Below are 27,131 nucleotides of genomic sequence, written 5' to 3' on the forward strand. Positions count from 1 at the left end.
CAACTCCAGGAAACTAATACAGAAGGGAACTTAACTTCCTCAACACTCTAAAGAGTGTTTATGAAAAACACAATTAACATCACAATGGTGAAAGAATGAAAGCACATGCTTTTACCACAGCTATTTAAAATTATAAAAGTTTAAGCCAGAGCAATTAGGCAAGAAAAAGAAATAAAAGGCATTCAAATTTGAAAGACAGAAGTAAAGTTATCTTATTCACAGAAGACATGACCATATACACACAGAAATCCCAAACAACAGACACATACACAAAAAAATAGAGCTAATAAAAAAACACTTAGCATCCTGGCTAGTGTGGTTCAGTGGACTGAGTGCTGGCCTGTGAACCCAAGGTTGCTAGTTCAATTCCCAATCAGGGCACATGCCTGGGTTGTGGGCTAGGTCCCCAGTTGGGGGCAAGTGAGAGACAACTGGTCAGTGTATCTCTCGCACATTGATGTTTCTGTCCCTCACTTTCTCCCTCCCTCCCCCCCTCTCTAAAAATAAATAAAATATTTTTTAAAAATTAGCAAAGTGGTAGGCTAAAAGATCACACAAAAATCAGTTCTATACAGCAGCAACAAACACTCTAAAAATGAAATTAAGGAAAAATTCCATTTATGACAGCATTCAGAAGAATAAATACCTAGGAATAAACTTAACCAAAATGATGCAAGACTTTGTACACTGAGAACTATAAAACAGGAAAGAAAAAAAATAAAGTATACCTAAATAAATAGAAAGGCCTTTAGTGTTCACGGATTGGAAGGGTTAATAATGTTAAAATGGTAATATTACCAAAGTGATCTACAGATCAAAATACAATCCCTATCAAATGGGATAGGATGGCTAGAATTAAAACTCACACACACCCCCCCACAGAATATAGTCAAGTGTTACCAAGGATATGGACAAATCTAACTCTTGAATATTGCTTATGAAAATGTAAAATGGTGCATCCACTGTAGAAAACAATTTGACGGTTATTCATCAAGTTAAACACAGAATTTATCATGTGACCCACCATTATACTCCTACTTGAACAACTATTTGTACATGAACTTCATAGCAGCACTGTTCACAATAGCCAAAAGGTGGAAACAACCAAATGTCTACCAACTGATGAGTAAATACATAAAATGTGGTGTATATCCAAACAATGACACATACTCCAACATAAATGAACCTCGAAAACACTGTGTGAAGAAAACATTATGTGAAGACAAAAGATCACATATTGGTATGATTCCATTTATACGAAACAGCTAGAATAAGTAAATCCATAGATACAGAAGGCAGGTTGGTGGCTGCCAGAGGCTAGAACAAGAGGGAACTAGAGAAGACAGTAACTGCATAATGGATATAGAGTTTTATATGGGGTAATGAAAATCTTTGGAACTAGATGAGGTGGTGATTGTACAATACTGTACATGTACTGCATGCCAGTTAATTGTTGTATATATTTTCAAATGGTTTACTTTCATGTTATATGAAAAAAGTATCATTCTAAGTCACCTGATCTATGTACATTCAATGCTGATAACCATGCTTTGTTCTTATTAAAAATATTCTTCTCAGTCTTTCAGGGCTCCACTCTTTTGTATGACCTATCTGCATTGTGAAGTTTTCTTCTCATTTTGCATTTTCTTCTCATTGAACTTAATCAACACATAGCTTACATGAATATCTATACAATGCCAATGACCAAAATCTTAAGACCAAACCATTTTTTTCAAAGATCCATAGTTATCACATATTCAAATGAGTCCTGGGCTTTTATAAGGATACCCCACAGGCATCTTAAGGTTTTACATGTATATAACAGGAATCCATTATATCAAAATGTCAAATCTGCTTTTCATAATATCATTTCTAATTTCATAAATGATATACCACCTACAAAGCTTAACAAAACAATCAGAGAGGCATTTTTGAGTCCTCTTTCAACCCTCTATCAGGTTTATCATACAAATTCCTGAGAGAGAACTTCTGTTTTCTTATTTTAATTTTAAAGATTTTACTTCTTTATTTTTAGAGAGAGGGCAAGAGCAGGAGAAAGGGAGAGAAACATCAATGTGGAAAAAAAAAAAACACATTCATTGGCTGCCTGTCGCACACGGGTGCACACACCAACTGGGGGCAGAACCACAACCCTGGCATATGCCCTGAACAAGAGTCGAATCAGCAACCTTTCGCTCTGTGGTATGATGATCAACCAACCGAGCCACACCAGTCAGGGCTTTTTTTTTTTAAACTCTTCATCTGAGAATATAAATTTATAGATTTTAGAGAGAAACAGGAGGGGGAGAGAGAGAGAGAGAGAGAGGAACATCAATGTGAGAATTAAACATCCATTGGTTGCCTCCAGTATACGCCCCCTTACTGGGGATCAAACCTGCAACCTTTTTGATGTGTCGGACAACATTCCAACCAACTGAGCCACACAGTCAAGGCTGTTCTCTTACTTTTCAGTCTCTCTCCTCTGCATTACCTCTTTTGTCTACTTTAAATTTATACTAATATTTCAAGGGTCATTTCCCAATGGGAATAACTTGGCACAACTTATTATAAAAGACCTATTATAAAAACTGCTATGAGAACAAGCAGACCAGAATTTATAAGGTAGAGTCTCAAAAAGAAGATGAAGTAACATGGAGAAAGAGCCAAGCATTTGGTTGAACACTGCAAATGTATGAGAGAAAACTTCCTTAGGCCAGGGGCTGAGAATAGTTCAGGTTCTATTCTCAAAAGAGCACTGGGTCAAATCTTCATACCATATTGTAAATCTAAATAAAAATATACTAGAATAAAAGGTGCTGTGGACCCACACAAACAAAAACCTTACAAGCAAGCCTAGAAAAAAGGATCAGCCAACTGCAGAAAATACTTAACACGTGACAAAACAAATACAGCACTCCTTAAAAGAACAGTAGAAAATTAACCACTCAATAATGTAAAATTCAAAATGTGTGATCAAATCAAAACTACCAAAGCAGCAAAAAACAACTCACAAACAGGAAAAATCAACAGAAAGAGAAACAGACCCAGAAATGAAGCATGACGAAATTCCTAACAGAAAGATCCTAAAACAGCTGTTACAAATTTTATAAGTATATTCAAAGATGTAAAGGAAAAAAAAATATCAACACAATGGGTAGAAAAATGAAATACAAAAGAGACTTAAATAAAACATCTAGATTTGACCACACAGAAAACAATAAATCACAGCAATAAATCAATAAGACACAGCAATAAATATATAACCTAATCAAAATGAAACGCAATGAACACAGCCTCAGTGAGCTGTGGGACAATTTTAAGATGTTTAACACACAAATAACCACACTCTAGAAGCAGAAGTATGGGAGACAGGAGAGTAAATGACAGCAAATTTCCCAAACTTGAAAATTATAAACCAACAATCCAAGAAGCCCCAGAAACCCCAAGTGAAAGTATTTTTAAAAACCTGCACACATTAAGTCACATTTTTAATAAAATTGCTAAAAAACAGAAAATAATCTTGAAAGTACCTGCAGATTGAGGGAGAAAGGAGAACACATTACATAAAAGATCACAAATTAGAATAACAGCAAAATGTTTTGTTAGATATCATGCAGAAGTTAAGAAGTGCCTTTAAAAAGTCAAATAAAAAACAATTTTTTAAAAAATCTATTAACCTAGAACTATATTCCCAGAAGAAAAAAGTTGGACTAAATACTTTTCAATTTCAAAACTTACTACAAAGCTACAGTACTGTAAGCAGAGTGCTACCATATATATGGATATGTATATAAATCAATGAATTACAAGTCCAAGTCCAGAAACGATGATTATTGTCGAATGATTTTCAAAAGAATGCCAAGGCCAATAAAAAAAATAATACTTGGACAATGGATACGCACATGCAAAAGAATCAAGCTGAAACCCTTCCTTGCACCATAGAGAAAAATTAACTCATGGATCACAGATGTAAAAGCTAACACTGTAAAACTCTTAGAATACTCAAAAATAACTCTTAATGATCTTAAATTAGGCAAAACCTTCTTACATATATTACCATGCATACAGCATCAACACTTTTTAAAAACTTAATCAAATAATATAGTTTACAACTTTTGTACTTCAAAGGATACCATCAAGTAATTGTGAAAGACAACCCAAACATAGGAAAGTTTTTTGCAAATATCTGAAAGTAACTTGTATCTAGAATATATAGAGCTCTTAAACTCAATAGGAAGACAAACAGGTAAATGATTGAATAGATATTTCTCCAAAGAAAATATACAATAGCCAATAAACATTTGAAAATATGCTCAACATCATTTGTCATCAGGGAAATGCAAATTAAAATAACACAGATGCCATTTCACACCCAATAGAATGGCTATAATCAAAAAAGAGGAAAATAAGCAAAGATACAGAGAAACTGTAAGTCTTGTATATAGCTGGTGGGAACATAAAGTAGTGCAGCCACTTTGGAAGACAGACTGGTAGTTTCCCAAAAGGTTAAACATAGAGTTACCATATAATCTACCAATTCACTCAAGAGAAGTGAAAAACATGTCCATACAAGTTTCTATAGAAATATTCACAGCAGCACTATTACCAATAGTCAAGAAGTGGAAACAACCCACATTATCATCAACGGAAAATCATTTAACAATACAAATGAATGAAATACTGATAGATTCTACAGTATGGATGGACCTTGAAAGTATGTTAACTGAAAGAAGGCAGTCACAAAAGACCAAAACAGGTAAAAATCTACAGAGTCAGAAAAGTTAAGGGTGAGTGGGTCTGAGGAACAAGGGGTGACTACTTACTGGGTAGAGTTTCTTTCTTGGATGATGAAAATGCTCTAAAATTGACTGTGCTGATGGTTACATAACACTGTGAATATACCAAAACACCAACAGACTGTGTGCTTTAAACAGATGAATTATAATGTATGTGAATTATATTTCAATAAAGTTGTTACATAAAAGACTTAAAACCTAAGAAAGTATCTTTCAAAAATGAGGGTAATTATCTGTTTAAAGCAAAAATTATAAACATGTACTATGATGTTTAAAACACTGTATAATTAAATGTACAACAATAGAACAAGGGATAGGAGGGTTAAATATACTGTTATAAGGTTCTTAAACTACACATTATGGTAGTATAATTTTGAAGATGAACTATAATTGAAGATGCATATTTCAAAAGCTAGAGCACCACTAAAAACCTGAGATAAAATAACTTGATATTGGAATTAAAATAGAATTTATGTCCATATGTGACAAATACAAAATAAAAACAAGATGGGAAATTAAAAACCAATTATACTGATAATTACATTAAATGTCAATGATCTAATACTCCAACGAAAACAAATGGATTGCCAAATTCAATAAAATGGTGTCTACAAGAAACTACCTTGAATACAAAGATACAGAAAGGCTGAAAGTAAAAGAAAAGATGTTATCACATGAACACTTCTAAAAATACTATTAGCTATATTAATATTAGACAAAGTAGACTTCAGAACAAAAAATACTAGAAAGCATAAAAAGAATGCTTCATAATGATGAGTCAATTCACAAAGACATAATTGTAAATGCAACTAAAAGAACTTCAAAACACATGGAGCAAAATCTAACGGAACTGAAAGGAGAAAGACACAAATCTACAATCAAGACTACAGATTTCAATGATACTCATTAAGTAACAAAACAAAACAAAACAAAACCCAAATCAACAAGAAAATCAGTAAGGATACTTAAGACTTGACCAATACTCTAAGAACTTGACCTGACATTTATAAAACCCTTCAACCAACAGCCTAATCAACATTCTGTTCATGTTCCCATGGAACATTCTTCAAAATGGGTATTTTTGGGATATAAAACAAATCTCAATAAATGTACACTGAAATCAAACTGTTTATCAACTGCAATAGAATTAAACTAGAAATGAGTAACAGAAAAGGTATCTAAAAATATTTAGAAATAAAACATTTAATAACCAATGAGTTAAATTTTAAAAAATCAAAAGGGAAATTACAAAGTATTCTGATCTGAGTGGAAATGAAAAACATCAAAATCTGTGGTATGCAACTAAAACAATGCATACAGAAAATTTTAAATACTATAGTAGAAAAGATTGGCTTAAATCATTAACCTAGGACTCTAAGAAACTACAAAGAAACCCAATGAAAACAGTAAGGAAATAAAAAATATATAATTAAATGAAATAAAAAATGGACATGAGAAAAAAGCCTACCAACTTGGTTCTTTTAAAAGACAAATAAAATTGAAAAACTTCTAACAAGAGGGGGAAGAAAAGACACAAATTAGTCATACCAAGAACAAAAGACAAGACATCACTACAGGTGCTACAAGCATCACAAGAGTAAGAAATTCTATAAAAAAACTTTATGTCACACAGGCAATAGCGTGGTGAACACCAGGTGGAAGAGACCTGGGGGTAGGTGGAGAGAGAGTAGAAGAGGGGATAAATGGTGATGGAAGGGGACTTGACTTGGGGTGGTGAACACATAATACAGTGTACAGATGATGTGTTGTGAAATTGTGCACTTGAAATCCGCAAAACCTTTTAAACCAGTGTCATCCCTAATAAATTCAATAAATAAAAAAGAAAGAAAGAAATGAATACAACAACCTTAGGCCAATTTGGCTGAAATGGACAAAATCCTTGAAAGAGGAAAAGAACCAATGCTTACTCAAAAAGAAATTTAAAAATCTGTACCACCTTGCACCTATTAAAAGAATTTAATCCATAGGTAAAAACCTCCTCACAAATGAAATGCCGGGTCCACATAGTTTCACTGGTGAATTCTACCAACATTAAAGGAAGAAATATTACCAATCTATGCAAAGTTTTCCAGAAAATAGTCTATAATACCAGCTTCACTGTGATACCCAAACTAGTCAAACACATTGCAAGAAAGCTACAGACCAGTATCTCTCAGGACGCAGAAATCCTTCACAACATTTTAGTAAACTGAATTCAGAATACAGAAAAAGGAGAAAACATTGTGGGTTTATCCCAGGGATGCAAGATTAGATAACAGCATCCGAAGATCAATTAATACGTCACCATAAAAACAGACTTTAAAAGAATTATATATGATCACCTCAAAAGATGCACAATAATCACACAACAAAACCAACACCAATTTTAGACAGAAACTCAACAAATCAGGCATACAATAGTACTCAACTTCATAAAGAACATCTACAAAAAACCAACAGTTACCAATAATACTTATTGATGAAACACTGCATGCTTTTTGGAGTGATGAAAATAAATGTCTTACGTATCTTGACTGTGGTGGTCCTTATGTGACTATAACCACAGAGTTATCAAAACTCATACTGTACAATTAAAATTAGTAAATTTTATTATATGTAAATTATACCAAAAAGTTGATTTTTTAAATCTACCATATTTTCTTAGGGGTTGTTTAAAAAAGTTTACTTCTTTAAACAAGAGTGTTGATTATAACAAAAGTACTGCTCATTTATACCGCTATGTCTAAGGATTTATAAACAATAATGTATAATTTTTAATTAATAGGTATTTAATATATATTTGCATTATTTAAGGTGAACCTTAGAAGATGGCTGTGCTACAATCTATATTGAGAATTTAATAATGAACTCTTAAGTGGGAATTTTTGATAAAACTGATTATTATTAATAAGTAATAAAAATAAACAACATACAACAACCAAAGAACTGGCTTTATACTTCTATGTAACTATTCTTATGGTCTTATGGTACCTCAGTATGCCTCTATCAAAGCACTTCATTATATAAATTATCTGTCAGTTGACTGAAATAATTCAAACTGTGCTAAGATTTGAACTACAATTTTTTTTATCTTACACATGGAAATCCTCAAACCAAATCACTAAACTACTACCAAAATATTTAAGAAACGGGTATTTTTAATTATAAAAAATATATTAAATGCTTTAAATTATTACTTATTATTATTTTCTAATAAAAAAGTAGTGTTTTCTAATTGTTCAGTCATATCTATAAGGCCTAATCATATTACTAGAGAAAATGAGAATTCTTGAAGCTTAAAAAGGAAGCAAACATTATAAGAACCTTTGCATTTCTGTTATGCTAAAGATAAACAGAAGTATAGACAGTAAATTTGCACCTTACACATTTTGTTGAAGGAAAAACAGATGACTACAGGCATATTCAAATGTTACATCTAGGTTTAATACTCAAGATGATCCTAATAATGAGAACTATACACCTCTTTCAAAACTTAGCTTTAATGAATCATGAACATGACAAACGGTTGGGGTGGCAAAAGTGAAATTTTAAATCAAATCTCTTGCAATGATAACGTCTATCCTACCTGTATCTTCAATAAATTCCACACATTTTTCAACAAAGAGCGGTATAGGCTTCTCAGCTGTAACCAGATCCTGGAGGGGCATCCCAAAATAATTACTTTCCCAATTTCTACGTGTTGGTGGATTGAAATTCTTAGTTTTCTTCTTCTGCTGTTAAGAAAACATATTCAAGTTAAAACTGTTAAAATTAATGTCCTTCAGAATAACATTAGTATTAAGCAATGCAAACACACATTTTGTATTAAAAGACATACTAAAACGTCACATTCAACTAAGCCCATCAAAATGGGACTCATTAAATAAATTCTGCTAGAAGCAGTGGCTTGAACAATGGAAAGAGAAAAAGTATACAGAAAAAAAATGGCTGAGTAGAAAAAAATATGTTCCCTTTTGGAAAATAATGGAAACTGAATAGGTAGGGAGATTAGAAAAGATCATTTTTCAATGTCAATGCAAAGGAAAAACTAGGAGTAAGCAATGCTCAATTCAGTTTAGGTGTGGTCTGTTAATTTTATTTGGCCTTTGGATCATGAGGGGTTTTTGTGCATAGCTCTATTTGTAAGAACATAATAAAGCTTTAATTACCAATTATACAATGAAGTTACATAACTTCATAAACTTTTAGTCAAATCATTTGTCCTTTACTTTCCCATTCTCTTCTATTTACTGACTATTTCTTAAAGATAATTTTCACAAGTAATAAACCAAACATTTTCACAACAGAAAAAAAATTAAGTAAGTTTCAGGGTTTAACTTTAATCTAGCATTGGGAGAAAATGGATTCTTAACAAGGGAGTGACCATCTCAAAAACCTAAGGAAGTACTGTCTGGAATTGAACTGATGAGAACATTCTGAGCCAGTCTTTCTGAAGTAGGGCATAGTAACCATCACCACATTTGATTCTGTTGTGCACTCCCTATTGAGAATCTCAAACACAGAAAGATGAGGAGAGTGTTCAGAAACTCATAGATTTTAGAGCACCTTTACTGACAAGCCCCTGTTCCTTTTCAGCCTAATTTTTATCCACAAATTTTTATTTTCTCTGGTATAAGTAACAAACCTATTCATATTTGTCATAAATATCATTACTGACTTACAAACAGGATAAAAACATACCATTTCTAACCAGAAAAGTGCAGTTTGGTGAGGGATGGACCACAGGCAGAGCTTCCAAGGCCTAAAAGCAACAATCCTCATCTTAATTCCCCATTCTTTCTGGAAGAGTTATCTCCTTTGGATGGATCCCCCAATGTATTCCTCTAAGTCTCTGGATAGCTTGAATAATTAAACTAAGTCCTTTCTTACTTTCAGTTTCAGGTTGTTCCACCTAGCAATCCTCTAGAGCTCTTTAAATCCAATTTCTAAATCCTCATACTATCACTTTCCGGTGATTCAGATTACATACAATATAACTAGATGTCTGGAATGCTGCCATCAGAGCATTGGAGTATTTGCTCTGGCTCAAGAACTAACCCAGCAAAATGAAGTAGTGGGGATCCTTTCTCCTGAAAGGGTCCTTCCACTACCACTACCACCACCACCACCACCACCACCACCAAAAGAGAACCATGTGCAAGGATGGGGAAATAAAGAGACTATCATTTCAGAGCTCAGGTAGGGGTGTGTTGGCTAAGTCCTCTCTTTCTCAGGAGCACTAAGGTACTTTCTATTTCCAGCCTGCAAACTACTTAGTTGCACCATTTGATTAGAAAAGTGAAATCGGAGGCAAAGATGGATTTTTTGGAGAGATAATACAGTGGTGAAAATATTACACTTAAGTATTAATGAAAATAGGAATGCCTAGCCTGTGGCAGGAACAACAGGAATGAAAAAATAAAAGTATTTTAACAGTTTGCAATGCTACCTAAAGTTTTAAAAATAAGCTATCAAGTCCTAACTGTTCCAATGAACTCTTCAGAAACCTCTTTTTAATAATGCTTTTTAGGAAGCAATCTAAATTCTGAGATGACTTTGAAATCATCCCACTCTTACCCTGGGGTTACAGGAAAAAGAAAAGTGTAATCTTTATCTACGAATCCCTTAAATTTTTTACTCAAATTGGGGAGTGGAGAAAGGGAAGCAAAATAATGTAGATTCTCTGGCAAATGCTCAAAAAATATCCCCAAGGTCCATAAAGTTACAAGGGTAAGTTATTTAATTCTGCAGTTACATCAATATTCAGGGCTAGTAATCTAAGATCATGAAAAGCTAAGTGGCTTGCTTCTAGCATGGAGTTTCTGGCAAACTCTGAAGGAGTAATTTACTAAGAGAACTTCCCCAACAGTAATGTTATAATTCACATATATTGGTGGAGAGAACAGAAAAACTTATGTGAGTTTACTAATTTTTCTACTAATTGGCACTGATAAAAGAAAATTCTATGCTGAAAAACAGTTTTGGATTAGACATTCCTTTTATAATGAATAAAAATATATACAATTCCTCTTTTCTATAAGTAATAGTTTTTAAGCATTAGAATCCCTTCAGGGAGTTCTTTTAACATATATGGATTTTGAATAACTCTCCTAATTATGGTATACACCACTTTTTGGTTAAGAGCTGCTGATCTATAGCTATAAATTTATACCAATTCAAAATAATATACATAATTGAAAACCTATTTCATAAATTAAACCATTTAAGACTAGATGATTACAACTGCTATTAAATACCATTAAGATTCTCTGAAATGCAAGAAAAAGATGAGTACAGTTATTTAGTCATTTATATTTATAGCTTATGATCAACCATTAGTCAGAAATGGCAGCCCCCAATTAAATAACTGTGCCTATGGGGAAACAAGATCTAATTACTGATAATCCAACTTTTGATTCATTACCACATTCACATGTATCTTAACTTTTGCCTAAGCAAATGCCCACAGTCTTTCTGGTCACTTAAGTAAATCTCAGATCTGCAAAAGCATATCCATAGTAAAAAAAAACATCCCAATAACAGATAATATAAATAGTATTATCAATTAAGTGTCCAGCAAATATTTAAAAACTATCATCAGCATAAGTGAACAAGACCAGGAAAAAGTAAATAAATACCTCTTTCCAAAAATTGCTCTCTGATGTAATAATATCAGCCACCACAAGGGCACCTAAGCAACAATCCTCAAATAAATACTATAATCAGTAACATTTACAAAACACAATACTCAACTTCTTCATCTATAACCAACAACCTGAAGAAACCTTAAGTAGCAAAAAGCAGTTGACAAAACTTTCAAGGAATCAATCCAGAAAATAATATAGACTTCTCTATTCTCTCAAGATGAAATTCTTGAAATAAAAGAAACAAAACAGGAGGTAAAATGTAAAGAAACGGAAGGAAAAACCCCCATTAAAGAAATGAAAACTTTAGTAAAAGACTCAACATGATTGAAAAGATCAGAATAAAGTGGGAAAGATCATCAGAGGTCACATTTCTCCTGTATTCCTGTGCTACATACAAACAAAACAAAACAAAACTCCTCTTTACTCCCACTTTTAAGTGAATTCTCAATTTTCCTCTCCATTTTAGATACATGCTCCATAATGTATAACTTACTTTTGCTGAAAAACTCCACAGTAGTCATCTATACTAGAAGTCTCCAATTCCTCTCCTTCCATTCCCTCTTACTATGTATTCACATTAGCCTATTACCCTCAAATGTTCTAGTTAGTATCGCCAGCGACTGTTTTTCAGCTTATCCTACCTGACTTTCAGCAGTCACTCTTCACTGGACTTTTCAGGAGCTCTCACTCGCCCTCTCCTTATTAGTGTTCTTTGCTGGTCCTTCCTCACCCATCTTGTAATGTTGTGAATACCCCAGTCTTCAGTCCTTGACTGTCTTTTTATCTCAGCATCTATATTCACCCTCTTGGCAATGCCATCCATATGCTAATAAACCAAATTAATACTTCCAGTTCAGCTTCTCCTGAACTCTAGACTTACTTGAAACATTCTACCTGACATCTTCCTGTGAATGTCTATGAGACAGGTATATTTTTCTTAACATGTGCAAAACTAAACTCCTGGTGATTTTCTTAAAATGTGCTTTATCCACACCCTTCTCCATCTCAGCTGCTGGCAATTCCATTTTTTTCAGTTGCTCAGCAAAAATTTTGGGGAGTCACCCTTGACCCCTCTTTTCCCTTTCATCCTATTTCCAACTATTAAACAAATGTATCTCGGCATGCCTTGACATGTTTCTGACTTGGGACTCTTTTGTTTTAAGATTTTATTTATTTTTAGAAAGAGGGGAAGGGAGGGAGAGAAACATCAGCAGCTGCCTCTCATGTGCCAGCCTCTCAAGCACCCCCTACTGGAGACCTGGCCCACAACCCAGGCATGTGCCCTGACTGGGAATCAAATTAGGGACCCTTTGATTCACAGGCCACGCTCAATCCACTGAGCCACACGAGCCAGGGTGACTTAGGTCTTTTGCAGTGGCTGTTCTTTCTACCTTCTAAATGAAGTCTGTATTGACTATCCCATTAGAAACTACAATCTTATAGCCTGTCTTCCTCTAGCTCCTGCCAGTATTACTGATCCCTCTTACATTAATTTCTCTGCCTGCATTACATAACTTACTCATGTAGTTACTTTATTTAGTGTCTCCCTGGGAGAATTTAAGCTTCATACAAGGGCAGAAAAATTTATCTGCTTTGTTCATCAACATACTCCAAAGATCAAGAAACAAATAGAAATATATTTGAGGTATCTTCTGAAATAATAAACTTTAATTTGTAGATTGATCTCACCATGTACTATGAAAGATAAACAATAGATGTGAACCATTAAGTTACAGACATCATGCTGGACTCAGTAAGCTTCAAAGATTTTAAATGCATCCACGCAGAAGAAAACAATGGCCAATAGTGGAGGCAAAATACCAGACCAGCATCAAAGTTCTCAGGAAAACTGGGACGGCAGAAGACTCAGGAACGTTCTTGAAAAATGATGTGTCAGGAATTCTTTACTTATCAGTATTTCATCAGATGTGTATAACAAACAATTATAGATTTTTTAAAGATTTGAAATATGTGTTAGTATTTAAAATACAGCACTCTCAAACTCCTGAAAAATCTTAAAACACACGATGAAATACTGTCAATTGTATTACAGTTAAACATAAAACTAAGTTACAATGGTACAGCTGTTAAATATTGTAAAATATAATCTACATTTTGTGGATAAAGCTACGAAATATAAAATAATTTGATAACAGGCCAGAACCAAAAGTCTCAACCTATTCTAAAGGGTGGGGAGGGAAATAAAAGATATAATGTAATTATACTAATGCATTATGGAGTATTATGATGTACTATGGGAGAGTAAGGATAATAAACTGAAATATGGGTTCAATATAAATTTAGAAATAAAAATAAGGAGCACACAAACTAATAGTTTCTTTTTTTTTGCTACCAATGAATAAAAATAGAAAACAAAAACGTGAAAATTGTCAAAAGAAATATAAATGGAATATCAGCTACAAAAGGTTCTCAGACTTGTTACAAAACTAAACCTGACTAACCACATGCTGAAACAAGAGTTTCCCAATGTTGAAAATAATAGGATAAGTAATGACTTCTTGTTTTTAAAAGAGCAATGTTAACAATGGAGATGTCTTCAAGGCAAAAAAACTTTCAACTATACAACTAACCCCCCCATTCCCTATCCCTTTTCTCCTATAGCATAAATTTGTCCCTCTCCTTGATGATTCTTATGAATGTGTAAATATTCTCTAATAACTCTCCTTTTTAAAAACATGAAAACCCTCTTCTGATCTCACATTGATCTCCAGTTTCTTCCCCAATTCGTGCTCTTTCACAGCAAAACTTCCTGAAGATGTTGTCTACATCTATTCCTGTTTTTCACATTCCATTTGTTCTTCAACCTATTTCCATCTAGTTTTTCTCTTCTGTTCCACTGTTCTGTTTGTTGAGGTCAGGTATTTCTTTCTGTACTATCATATCAAAAAGTAACTTTTCTCATCTTCCTTCTTGAGCTCTCAGCAACATTCTTTCTTGACTACTTCCTTCTTAAATATTTGCTCTCCTGGCTCCCATGTCACTACTTTTATTAGTTTTTCCTTTCTTACCAGGATTCCCTTTTGTTTCATCTGCCAACAACTCTTCTTGGTCTACTCAAACTTAGTTCTGATCCCTCTCTTCTTAACTAGCTGTACCCTCCCCTTACATGAATATATCTATTCCTGCAGCTTTATTTTTTAAATTTCATTAAATTTACTATGGTGACACTGGTTAATAAAATCATATAGATTACACGTGTTTATTGCATTGTGTGTTCAGCACCCAAAATCAAGTCTCCTTCTGTTACTATATATGTATTTGAGTGACTTTACCCTTTTCTATCCCTCGGCCCCCTTTTCCTCTGGTAACCACCATACTGTTGTCTGTGTCTATGAGTTTTTGTTTGTCTTATATATTTATTGCTTTCAGTTTTATATACCACATACAAGTGAAATCATGTGGTTCTTGGCTTTTTCCACCTAAATTTTTTGCTTAGCATGACATCCTCAAGATCCACCCATATTGTCACAAATGGCAGTATTTCATCTTTCCTGATGGCTGAGTAGTATTCCACTGTATGTATGTACCACATCTTCTTTAACCAATCACCTACTGAAGGACACCGGAAATCCACATGCGAATGAATGAAACTAGATGGCTACTTGTCACCATACATAAAAATTAACTCAAAATAATAAAATACATAGAAGAAAACATAGGTACTAAACTTATGAACTTTGGTCTTAGAATTTTATTTATGACTGACTTCAAAAGCAAGGGAACTGCAAGCAAAAATAAATGAATGGTACTATCAAACTAAAAAGCCTCTGTACAGCAAAAGAAACCATCATCAAAATAAAAATGAAATCAACCAAATGGTAGAATATTCTTGCAAACACGTCTGATAAGGGGTTAATAGCTAAAATACATAAAGAACTCACAAATCCAACAACCACAAAAACCAACAATCCAATTACAAAATGGGCAGAGGACCTGAACAGACACTTTTTCCAAGAAGATATACAAACGGCCAGCAGATATATGAAAAGATGCTCAACTTCACTAGCTATTAGGGAAATATAAATAAAAACCACAATGAGGTAACACCTCGCATGTGTTAGAACGGCTATTATTAACAAGACAAGTAATAATAAGTGTTGGAGAGGTTGCAGAGAAAAAGGAACCCTCATACACTGCTGGTAGGAATGTAATAGGAATGTAAACTGGTACAGCTATTATGGAAATGAGCAGGGAGGTTCCTCAAAAAATTAGGAATAGAGTTACCATATGACCCAGCAATCCCTCTTCTGGGTATCTACCCCCAAAATTTGAAAACACTTATTCATAAAGATATATGTACCTCTATGTTCATTGCAGCCTTAATCCCACAGATTTAAATCCTTTTACATCCTGATGACTCCTCCTCTGAGTATCAGACTCATAATCTCTTATACTTCCACTGGGATGTCAACATATTTTAAATGTAACATAAAAGGCACAAAACAACCCTGACCTGGTAGCTCAGTTGGTTAGAGCGTCATCCCGATACACCAAGGCTGGTGTTCAATTTCCGGTCAGGGTACACATAGGAAGCAACCAATGAGTGCATTAATAAGTGGAACAAATCAATGTTTCTGTTTCCAACCCTCCCTCATCCCCTCTCTCCAAATAATAAACAAACAAACAAAGTTCAAAAGAAAAAAAGGGCACAAAACAGATGTCTTGATTCAATCTGACCTGCAACACTTCACCCTTAGTCATCACTATCTCAGTAAACCCACCCAGTTGCTTAAAGCATAAGTCCACAACAGTTAACCTTATTTTCCCTTTTCCTTTCCACTCCAAAACAAATGCATAAGCCCTGGTGGTAAATGTTATCTAAGATATGTATACTTTTTCCATTTTTGGTACCTGTGCCTTACACAATATCTAGCATATAGTAGACGTTCTCAGTAAATATTGACAGAAACAAACACAATTTTAAACAGGAACCAGAGAAAGCCTTTACCATTTAAGATTTGTTAATAAATACACAAAGTATTATTGGTTTACTTATCATTTTCTGCAAACAGTTTCACTATATCTAATTCTTCATTCCTAGGGGAGTCACTGTATCGGTATGCCTAAACTTAAGCATCTGAACTAATAAAATCAGGACTCATTCAAAATAATGATTATTATAAAATTACAAGAAGAATTAAACAACCAACTCTGTGAATTCATTTGGATATAAAGTGATACTTTCAACAGTGTGTAAGAACTGAGCAATTATGTGCAGTATGCTAGGTATTGTGCAGAATACAATAATCAGTGGAAGTAAAGTTAAACACCCTCAAGAAATAGATAATCTACGAAGAGTAAACATCTCACTAACAGTCATTTAATTAGTAGCACATACACGACAGTATATGATTAAGTGTCAAAATAATTAGGTTTAAGGCTTAAACCCAGACTTCAAAAGTAGAGATGAGGTCAAGGACAGTCCAGGAATTTACAGAGAATCTATCTATAGGTCATTTACTCATCCAAACATTTGAGAGCCTATCATATGTCAGCATAAGCACTCAGGAATTACTAGAAACTATCAAAACTATCATTTATTCATTTATTGCTTACTATATATTAGGTACTTTGTAATAGTATATGCATAATCTAATCATCACAAGAGCTCTGAAACAGCTACAATTTTGCATCTATTTCAACACACCTGGAACTAAATATATATATATATATATATATTGGAATACATAATGAGGTTAGAAAAGTAGGCAAGAACCACAATGCAAATGGCTTTAGGTCTCTAAGGAATCTGAACTTGATATAGAGGCTACAAGTAGTATTTTATAGAGAGAGAGATTAGGCATGCCCATTAACAGTATCTCCCAGAAAGCAACATAAAAGTATAGTTTCAAACAAGGGTTAACAGGAGACACAGAAACTTAATTAAGAAGTTACTACACCACCAATGCTGGTGAGGATACCAAGAAACTGGATCCACTATACATTGCTGGCAGGAATTTAAACTAGTACACCTACTCTACAAAAGTTTCTTATAAGACTAAGTATGAAATTACCATACGACCCAGCAACTGCACTTAGGCATTTATCCCAGAGAAATGAAAAGTTATGTTTACATAAAAACCTGTACTTGATTGTTTATAGCAACTTTATTCATAATAGCCCCAAATAGGGCATACAGATGACCTTCAACAGGTTAAAAAAACTGTGCTATATTCATACATGGAATATTACTCAGCAATACAAAGAGACAAACTATTCATTTATTCAACAACTTGTCTGAATCTCAAGTGAATCACACTGAATGAAAAAAAAATCAACCACAGAAAGCTACATACTCTATGATCCCATTTACAGAACATTCTGAAACTGGCAAAATTATAAAATGACAAAAAGGAAAACCAATTAGGGGTTGCCAGGGATTATGCACTGAAAGAAATGAGATGGGAAGGCATGGATATAAAAAGGAAACAGGAAAGACCTGTTTGGTGACAGTATTCTTTTGTATCTTGACTGTGATGGTAGATACCCCAACCTACATGTGAAAACTACACAGAACTAAATACAAACACACTAATGAGTACAAGTAAAACTGGGGAAATCTAAATAAGATCTGTGGATCACATTAATGTCAACACCCTTATAATTCTGCCACTACTAATTTTAGAAGGTGTTATTACCCTTGTGGGAAACTAAGCAAAGGGTGCATAGAATCTCTGCATTATCTTACAACGGCATGTCAATCTACAATCAATGGCATGTCAATCTCAAATTAAAATGATTTTTTTCAAAAGTCATTGCAATAATTTAAGAAGTGATGGCAACCTCAAGTGACAATGAGGTTGCCAACTGTGACAATGAAATTAAAACATATTTTGCAGTGGAATACAGATCAGCTATGTAGGACATAAGAGCAATAGCATGTAGCTTTGACCTACAGTAGTTCCTCCCTGAAAACATATCTCTACCCTATCATGGTGAGGATAGGGAAGTAAAATCTATGACCTGTGAAGGAAAAACCTCTCTTCCTAACAAGCGGGTACAAACATGCCTTGTATGGGTGACTTCTAGAACTACACAGGAATTTCATTAAAGACCACATTCTATATACGGGATGTCTCAATTTCAGTATTACTGACATTTTGGGTTGTATAATCATTTGTTGTGGACTGTTATAGGAGGTTTAGCAGCATCCCTGTCCTCTACCCAATACATACCAGTAGCAACTCCCCATCCCAGTTTTAACAGCCCTAAATATCTCCAGATGTCTTGTCAGATGATCCCTAGAGGGCAAAATTGACCCTGGTTGAGAACCATTGTTCTAAGTTAATACAAACAAAAACCAAGAAACCCATGTTTGGGAGATAGCCAAAGATATATTTTGGGATGTCTGAGAATTTTAACTTTAAATTAGGTTAATACTTGATGTTAATCATAATTGCTCTCAAAAGATTACAATGCAGTAAGAAAAACAAAACATTAAACTACAAAGTGATAAAACTATAAAGTGATTACTTCAGGTGGGAGGAATCAACTATTACACCATAGCATAACATATCAATACAAGAAAGAAGGCTTTAGTGGGAGCCAGGACTCCATAAAGGTTTACTTAACCCCCTTTTAAAAGTCTACGAAGGATGTAGGTGCTGGATGAGAATACAAACACACTTCAAAAATCAGAGATGTTGTGAAGGCTCTTTCATACCCTTTAAGCTAACAGAGGTGAAAAGAGTGAAAAGAAATAACTATGGGTAAATAAATCTGGTCTGGATTCTTGTATACATTAACAGACAAACTGGTCCTAGCATTAATTAATCTCTAAGACAGCATGTTCCCATTAAGCATTTCAACATATACCATCTAACTGGCAAGTATTTTATAAATGCCCTTAACAACTTCACAAACAAAAATATAAACCTCAAGTCATCTGGAGGGGGACCTAGCAAAAACACCTAGCTATTCAAATGAATAATTGGTGCATTTCTTCCCAGCCTTCCAAATACATATTTTAAAAGTATATTCAAACTAAAGTAAGTTTTATATTATACCTAGCATTTCATTCTTAAAACCATTCTTGATCCCTTTGTTTCCCATCTCAGCTGTTACGTGCTTTCTGTTACTCTAATGCTTGCCAGTCAGAACATCAGTAAAGAATGAAGAAAAATTTCAATTGTCTTCCTCCTCCCTAACATCAACAGAGGTTCTTAAGTTAGTTCACACCTTAGGCAAATATATTAAACCCTTAAAACTCCAATAAAATTTTGTGAATGTGCATTTTTCCAGGGAAAATACCTAAATCTGTCCTCAGATTTTTAAAGGCTAAGAACAATTTCAAAAAGCTCAAAACATATTACTTTATACAAAGTATGGAAGGTGCCTTTCTATTTGGACAAAGTAAGATAAAAAAATCACAAGATCTCTTTGGTCATGCCATTTTATTTTGCTCTAAGAACTGAAAACATCAAAAATTACTGCTTTAAAAAGCAATTCTCTATTGGGGCTTCTCTTTATAGTCACATAAATTAAGCCCTATTTACATGAGGATTCTTTCACAACATCAGTGGAAATGACAAGAAAACACAAAACTAGAAATCATAAAACTATACCAATTGTAAAAATAATTCTAACTGGATTGAGTGGAACAATATGTAAGTGTACCAAATATTGAAGCACATAAAATTGACCACCCTATAAACGTACCTATAAGTCTTGCAATAGTAACAATTGTTTATTGACATAAAATTATAATAAGAACACAAGAACACGTAATTTTCAACCGTTTTTATCTCATGGCACACAAACCAATTACTGAAATTCTGCAGTATACCAAAAACTACATTTTTTGCCAATCTGACAAAAAAAATTGCTATAATTTTGATTCATCCATACCAGACAGCTATTGTTACATTGGCTATTGTCATTTTTTTAATTTAACAATCTAAGGGAAAAGAGGTCAGTGCCCTTGACTACACAGTCAGGTATTGCACATTTTTAAAATTCTGGTGGCACAGCAGTGTGCCTCCTACAGCATACCAATTGAAAATCTCTGCTGTTATAGAAGTGTCTCCTTAATATGTGAACTAAATATATTCTAAAAATTATAATAATATGATGCAGAAATAAGAGTAATTTCAATAATTTGTGCTATGTCAGTTTTTGCTAAATATTCAATGTACTATAAAAACTAAAGAAAAAAAAAGAAAGTTTGAATGGAAAGCCAAACTTAAGAAATTTACGCTTGCTTTTAAATTAGTGAAAAAAAGCATACCACTGACACAATCATTTAAATTAAGTCTCAACAGAACACATGAATTAAAACTATACTTTAAAAATTGACCACTTAGTCACATTTCAATCATAATTTGAAAAGTAAAACATCATGGTCAGACAGCACAGAAGACATAGCGAATAGTAAAATATTGGCAGAAACATTTACATTATGTATCTACATTTATATAATCCCATAAATTGATGTAGCCAGCACCAGAAATACTACCAAAGAAACCAATTTTAAGATGATGAGAAATTTTAGAAACACCAAAGAACTCATCAATCAGACCAAGTTAGCCAATTAGCCAGTAAAAAATAGAAATGGTTTAAAGACTCCCCACTAAATGCTATCCAAATGTAATGAAAAAGAACCAGAAATTTAGCTAACCTTGCTAAAAATACTTTCTAAGTGTAATTTTCAACAAAATCAATTTTATTAGACTGAGTACCGAGTTCCTTGAGAGGAGAATCCATAACTAAGTCACTCTTGCATCCTTAGCTTCAGACAGTGTTTAGGCATAGTGGGCATTCAGTAAGATGCTTGCTGAATATAAAATCAGAGCTTTCTTGAATCAAAATAAGTTCTAGTTATTAAACAAACACAGAAACCATTCTTTTATTATCAGTACAAAAACAAAGCTATATATTCATATTGACTTAAACTCATCACAATATAATATACTGTGCTAGGCCATGGAGATCAATTATAAGTAAGATATAAATGTTGCCTATAGTATACACTATGGTTTTCATCCTTTAGAAATTTCATCATAATGTGGGGAAAGCCAACTTCATCCAGAGGCCCAAGGATAAAGCCTCGGGTCTACATTCAACAGCATAACTCTATTCCTCTGGCCAGAATTTACTGGTTAGGAATGGATGGATACAGGACCCAACTCAAAGCAAAGAGGCTGATAAAGATACTGGATGAGGGGTCTGGGAAAGCAGTTTTCTCATTCCTCTGAACATACTACTTTTACAAAAGTTACCCTCACAAGAGATCTCTCCCCTAAAGGAACTGTCTGCAGGTAATGCATATAACAGAGATCCTATATCAACTGCCAAGAAATCTAACCAAGGTATTCCCCAAAAATAAGTTTAAAAAAAATTGAGAACTTTCAAGCAGCTTAAGATTTTGTAAAAGACTTTGCCAATTAAGCAAGTGCAAGCTTACCCTATCTGTATTGGATCTGTTAAGTATTGCTCTTTCTACACAAAGTTTTTAGTATACAATTTTTATTTAGCTTTAACTGTAATTTTTTCAAGAACCTAGTTTCTTGAAATTGATTGTCAAGGTTAAGTGATATACACTAAAAATGAAAAGTACTTACCCTATAACTAGTGCACTTTGGTATAAACAAAAGCTCAATACTGACATGTTTTCATATCTAATTACTTTTATACCTAAATGAACAATTTATGGACCAAAAGAAAATTATAGCCACCACTGTTGGGTTAACAGTGTTTTAAAAAGGCATTTTACTTAATAAATACTAAGGTTCTGGCAGGCAGAAGTCAAATAATTCTAAACATAAGATTTTATTACATTCTAAATGACCTACCAAATTAATAGCATGGTATCAATTCACTATTTACTAAAATTAACTATCTTGTGACTCAATATATACATATATATATATATATTCAGCATTTAAAGAAAACATGCCTATTTTAGTATTCATTCCCAAACATGCTCCAAATCCTATTACAATAGCTAAAGCAGCAGAGTCTTCTAATATACTATTGGGGTTTAGTAACAAGGGAGCAGTAAAATACAAAGAAAATAATACAGACTGGAAAGAACATTTGAGACTAAATCAGGAATTGGTAGTTGCTGATATAAATAAGAGTACGAAAAAATTCAGGACCTAAAAACAAGATAGGAAAACAATTTTAAAAAGTTGAAAATGAAAATCATCAGAATATCAACTTAACTCTAATGCACCATGAATCATCAAGGATTTTACTATTTACTATCTATCTGAATCAAGTTGACAGCACTGAAACAGATCCTGAAGAAAAAACAAACTAGCTTTTTAAACACAGATATAACTAACTTCAATGAATGGATGTGTTTAAACACTGGCAATTTTATCAATATCTCCAAAACTTGTATCATTCAGTCTATTCTCTTAAAGCACTGTTTTCAAACAGCAGGTTACAAAATTAATTTGGTAGGTCACAACCAGCACTCCCCCCGCCCCCCCCGCACTGTAACAGAATAGAAAATCAAAATAATGTACACAGCAGAGATTAAGTATTGTTTTGTGAGATTTCATCTATTGTGGAAGTATTTACAAGTATAAATAGGTCATAATTAAAAAAAACTTCCACTGATGGTTGCGATCAGAAACTGTCTTAGAGGTTTTCTTTTCGTAACTAACACTAAACTCACTTTGGAGTACAGAATCAAAGACCATCAAGCACAAGACCCTCTCTGACTGGCAGGAATAACAACTAAGCTGTTGAAGAGAAACAATCTCTGAGCCTTCCTTATATGCCACCAATGCCCAAAAGTTATGATTTTCTATGTTTAAGAAAAAATTCCTTGACTACAGCTCTCAATTTAGAATCAAATAATGGAGATAATACAATGAAGATATCATTTTTCTCTTAAGAGAAAACAAGCTAAGTAGTACAAAAACTCAGGATCAGAAATCAGAATTATTTTTTTATAAATGAGTCACAAAACTAATCCAGCAAAAGGACAAAGGACTATTCTAAAATACAGGCAGAGTATACTGGAAATATTACAGGCCTGAAGCACACTATAATAGCATATATTGACCGCTGCTATATGCCAGGCACTTGAAACACATAGTTCCAATTTCTAGCACAATTCCAAGAATTATACATATCCTCCTCAACTTATGATGAGGTTACATCCCAATAAACCAATCATGAGTTTGAAAATATCACAAGTCAAAAATGCACTTAATATACCTAACCTACTGAACATCATAGGTTAGCCTCAAATGTGCTCAGAACACTGGAAGCACAGTACACTGTAGAGTATCGATTATTTACCCTTGTGACTGTGTGCCTGACTGGAAGCAGTGGCTTGCTGCCACTGCCCAACATCATAAGGGAGTATCATACAGCATATTGCTAACCTGGGAAACAATCAAATTCAAAATCTGAAGTATGTTTTCCACTAAATGTGTATTACCTCATAAAGAAAAAAAAATCACAAGTTGAACCATTGTAAGTCAGGGTCTACCTGTTATTCCTATTTTACAGGTGAAGGACCCAGCTAAGAAAGTGTGAGTGGTTTATTCTTACTCTCCACTTACTGTTCTTAAGAATCATGTCTGCCACTTGTCTATTCAACACTAGCAGTTCCTCAATGCTCTGATACACACTTCTTTGTATTCACTCTTTGGGTCATTTCGCCTATTGCCCTCACTACCTTCACTGCCTCCTAATTATGTATCTTCAACTCAGACCCCTCCTCTGAGAATTCATATATCGAACTGCCAAAATGACATCTCCCCTTGAACTCTAAAACCAAAGTTATAATTTCCACACCCCAACTCCAAACTGGGTAGATTTCCAATGCTTTACATCATTAACAGCATCAGCACTGATGAAGCTGCACAAGCTAGAAACCAACAAACTACCTTTCCTATCTTTTTTCATCATCCTCATCCTTCCCCCACATATACAAATCATCACCAAATACTATGGATTTTAAGTATCTCTCCAATCCACCCCATTCTATCCATTGCCAATATTTTCCCTCCAACACTCAAAGCTTTCATCATGGTTCATTTAGACTACTATAATACACCAACTGATTTTCCGTATCACTCAATCCCTTCTCCACAGTAAAACCAAGTGATTTCAAATCCATTCATTGTCTAGTTTCAAATTACTCTTAGGCTAAATAACAAAAATTCCTAACATTGCAAAAAAGATCTGAGTCTAGTCCCTATTCTCAAATCTCTCCTTATACTATCCTCTCCCACAGATAATGGGTCAGCAAAACTATGGCCTGGGGGCTCTATTCAGCTTGCTGCCTGTACTTGAAAATAGCCATAACTCATCCATTTAAAATTTTTCTATGGCTGCTACTGTAATGCAACAGCAGATTTTAGTAGTTATAACAATGGCTGTATTACCCTCAAAGCCTAAAATATTTATTATCTGGCTCTTTACAGAAAGTATGCCAACACTGCCTTAGATCAATGACCAGATGCAGTGACCTCCTTTAAGAACACATACCATATTTCCCTCTCACCACATGAACATTCTATGCATTCAACATTAAATCGTCTTCCAGCCAATGAAATAGTCCCCTAGTTAAGTCCCATTCATCTATCAGATCTAACTTAAAACCACACTTCTCAGGGAAGCCTTTTCTCACCTTCTAGACCAGTACATCTCAATCCAAGACCTCATCTAGCTACCATGTTGGAAGGACAGCTTCAAGCCAGAGGTCTGTGGTTTGGGGGCTCTGTATTCTGTTCTATTGGTCAATGCACCTATCCCAATGCTATATACCACATTGCCTTAAATATTAAATTTTACATCTGATTGAATAAGTACATACACATCATCACCACTCCACTTCTTCCTTATTCATTAGTGTCCTGCCTATTCTAGGTTCTTTGCTTTCCCATATATAGACTGGAATAAGTGTATATTTCTTGAAAACCCTTGACACTTTGAATGAAACACTGAACTTAGACATCAGTTTTAAGAACTTCTTTATGATATGCCATATTGATGGATAAAAAGGCACTAGCTCCCCATTTATTTAGTTCCTCTTTAATGTCTTTCAATAAAGTTTTATACTTTCCCACAGATTTGAACATGATGTTATAGTTACTCCCAGGAACTTGATACTCTCTGTCTTACTTTTGTAAACGGTGTTTAGCTGCTTATTGCTATGTATAGCAATGCAGTCAACTTTTGACTACTGATCTTATATTGAGCTATTTTGCTAACTCATATCAATATTAATAATTTATCTGCAGATTTTAAAAATTACTTATAAACCTAAAAGTTTCTAAAATATCATTTCTCCAGTTTCCTTAGGGTTCCAGTATCATAACACATGACTCTAAAAATTAAAACAATGGTACACAAAAGTGCAAGGAGATTCTCTAACAGCTCTAAAAGACAGCCAAGACTACTCAGAGTAAAATCAACAGAAAGCAGATTATAAGTACAACTCAAAGTCAACTTACCACTTCAATACAAACAAGGAAAAGACTGACACCAAATGAAAAGAAGTATATTATATGACACACTGAATCAAATATAAGAACAATCTGCAAGGGTAGAGAAAGACAATCTAGGTCTGATATTAATTCCTATTTGTAAATGTGGCTAGGAATTATAAAAATTAAGGACAAATTACTGAAATAAGTGAATATAAGATGCCAGTGACTGAAAACAAAACCATGTTTTATATTCCTCTAAAAAAACCAAAAACCCCATTACTGTTTATGTTCCTCTAAAAGAAAAAAAAAAAAACCCCACCAAACCTGTTACTTAAATTATGGCACGCCATCAATTGTTAGACATATCCAGATTTGAGATTTTAAAAAGTTAGAAAAATAAATTTTAGAATTCATAAAATATAGTTAATTAGATAGGACAAATCAGATGGAAAGAGATTTAATTCAATTTAAAGAACATTATCATTAATTGACTGGAACCAGGAACTACACTGAAATTTCAGACTATAGATACAAATTTGGTACATTCCTTCCCCTCACAGTGCTCAGAGTAAAGAAATTAACAATGAAAGATCTATAGTCATAATATCAAGTCATGGAAATACTCATGCCTTTTGTACATTTATCCTAAAGATATAATCCAAATGGAACAAACTTCAAAGCAAATTAATTAGCCACTTAAATAAAAGAGAGCAAAATTTTAAACTTGGAAGCCTAACCATCCAGTTTTGATATAATTTGCTAAATGGAGAACTATGTAATGACAAAGTATAATTTGAAAGACTAAGAAGTGATATGGCAAAATACAATTAAGTGAAAAAAATATATGTATACAATGATTCGAACTAAATAAAAATTAGGTGTACTGGAAGATAAAAAGATCATTGGAAAATAGGTTCAAAATGTCAAAACTCTATGTTCCAAAAATGTTTTTATCTTTTTGAACATAGATTGGAGATGAAATAATATAGTAGTTGACCACCCCATACACACATCCACAGCTTCCCTTTATGCAGTTTCAGTTACTTTCATCAATTTTGGTCCAGAAATATTAAGTGGAAAATTCCAGAAATGAACATTTCATAAGTTTCAAATCAGGTGCTGACTAGCGTAATGAAACCTTTCACTGTTCTGCTTCATTCTGCTTAGAACATGAATTATCCCTTTGTCCAGTGCATCTCCACTGTGTATGCCACCTATTCACTCCTCACTTATAGTCAGCTAGGTTAGCAGATCAAGTATCCTGGTATCAC

General features: G+C 33.7%; 1 protein-coding gene across 4 annotated transcripts in view; it reads right to left on the bottom strand.

The window, feature by feature from the left end:
- ARHGAP5 (Rho GTPase activating protein 5) overlaps positions 1-27,131 on the bottom strand; it is an 84,158-nt gene that overhangs the window by 36,203 nt on the left and 20,824 nt on the right. For 3 of the 4 annotated variants that reach the window (XM_028505467.2, XM_028505469.2, XM_036029439.1), the window contains exon 3: positions 8,383-8,530. In XM_028505467.2, the coding sequence (XP_028361268.1) occupies positions 8,383-8,530 (148 nt within the window). The remainder of the gene's footprint in view (positions 1-8,382; positions 8,531-27,131) is intronic. The other variant, XM_028505471.2, reaches the window with a different exon arrangement.

Source organism: Phyllostomus discolor, chromosome 1, assembly GCF_004126475.2.
Source record: "Phyllostomus discolor isolate MPI-MPIP mPhyDis1 chromosome 1, mPhyDis1.pri.v3, whole genome shotgun sequence".
Lineage (NCBI taxonomy): Eukaryota > Metazoa > Chordata > Mammalia > Chiroptera > Phyllostomidae > Phyllostomus > Phyllostomus discolor.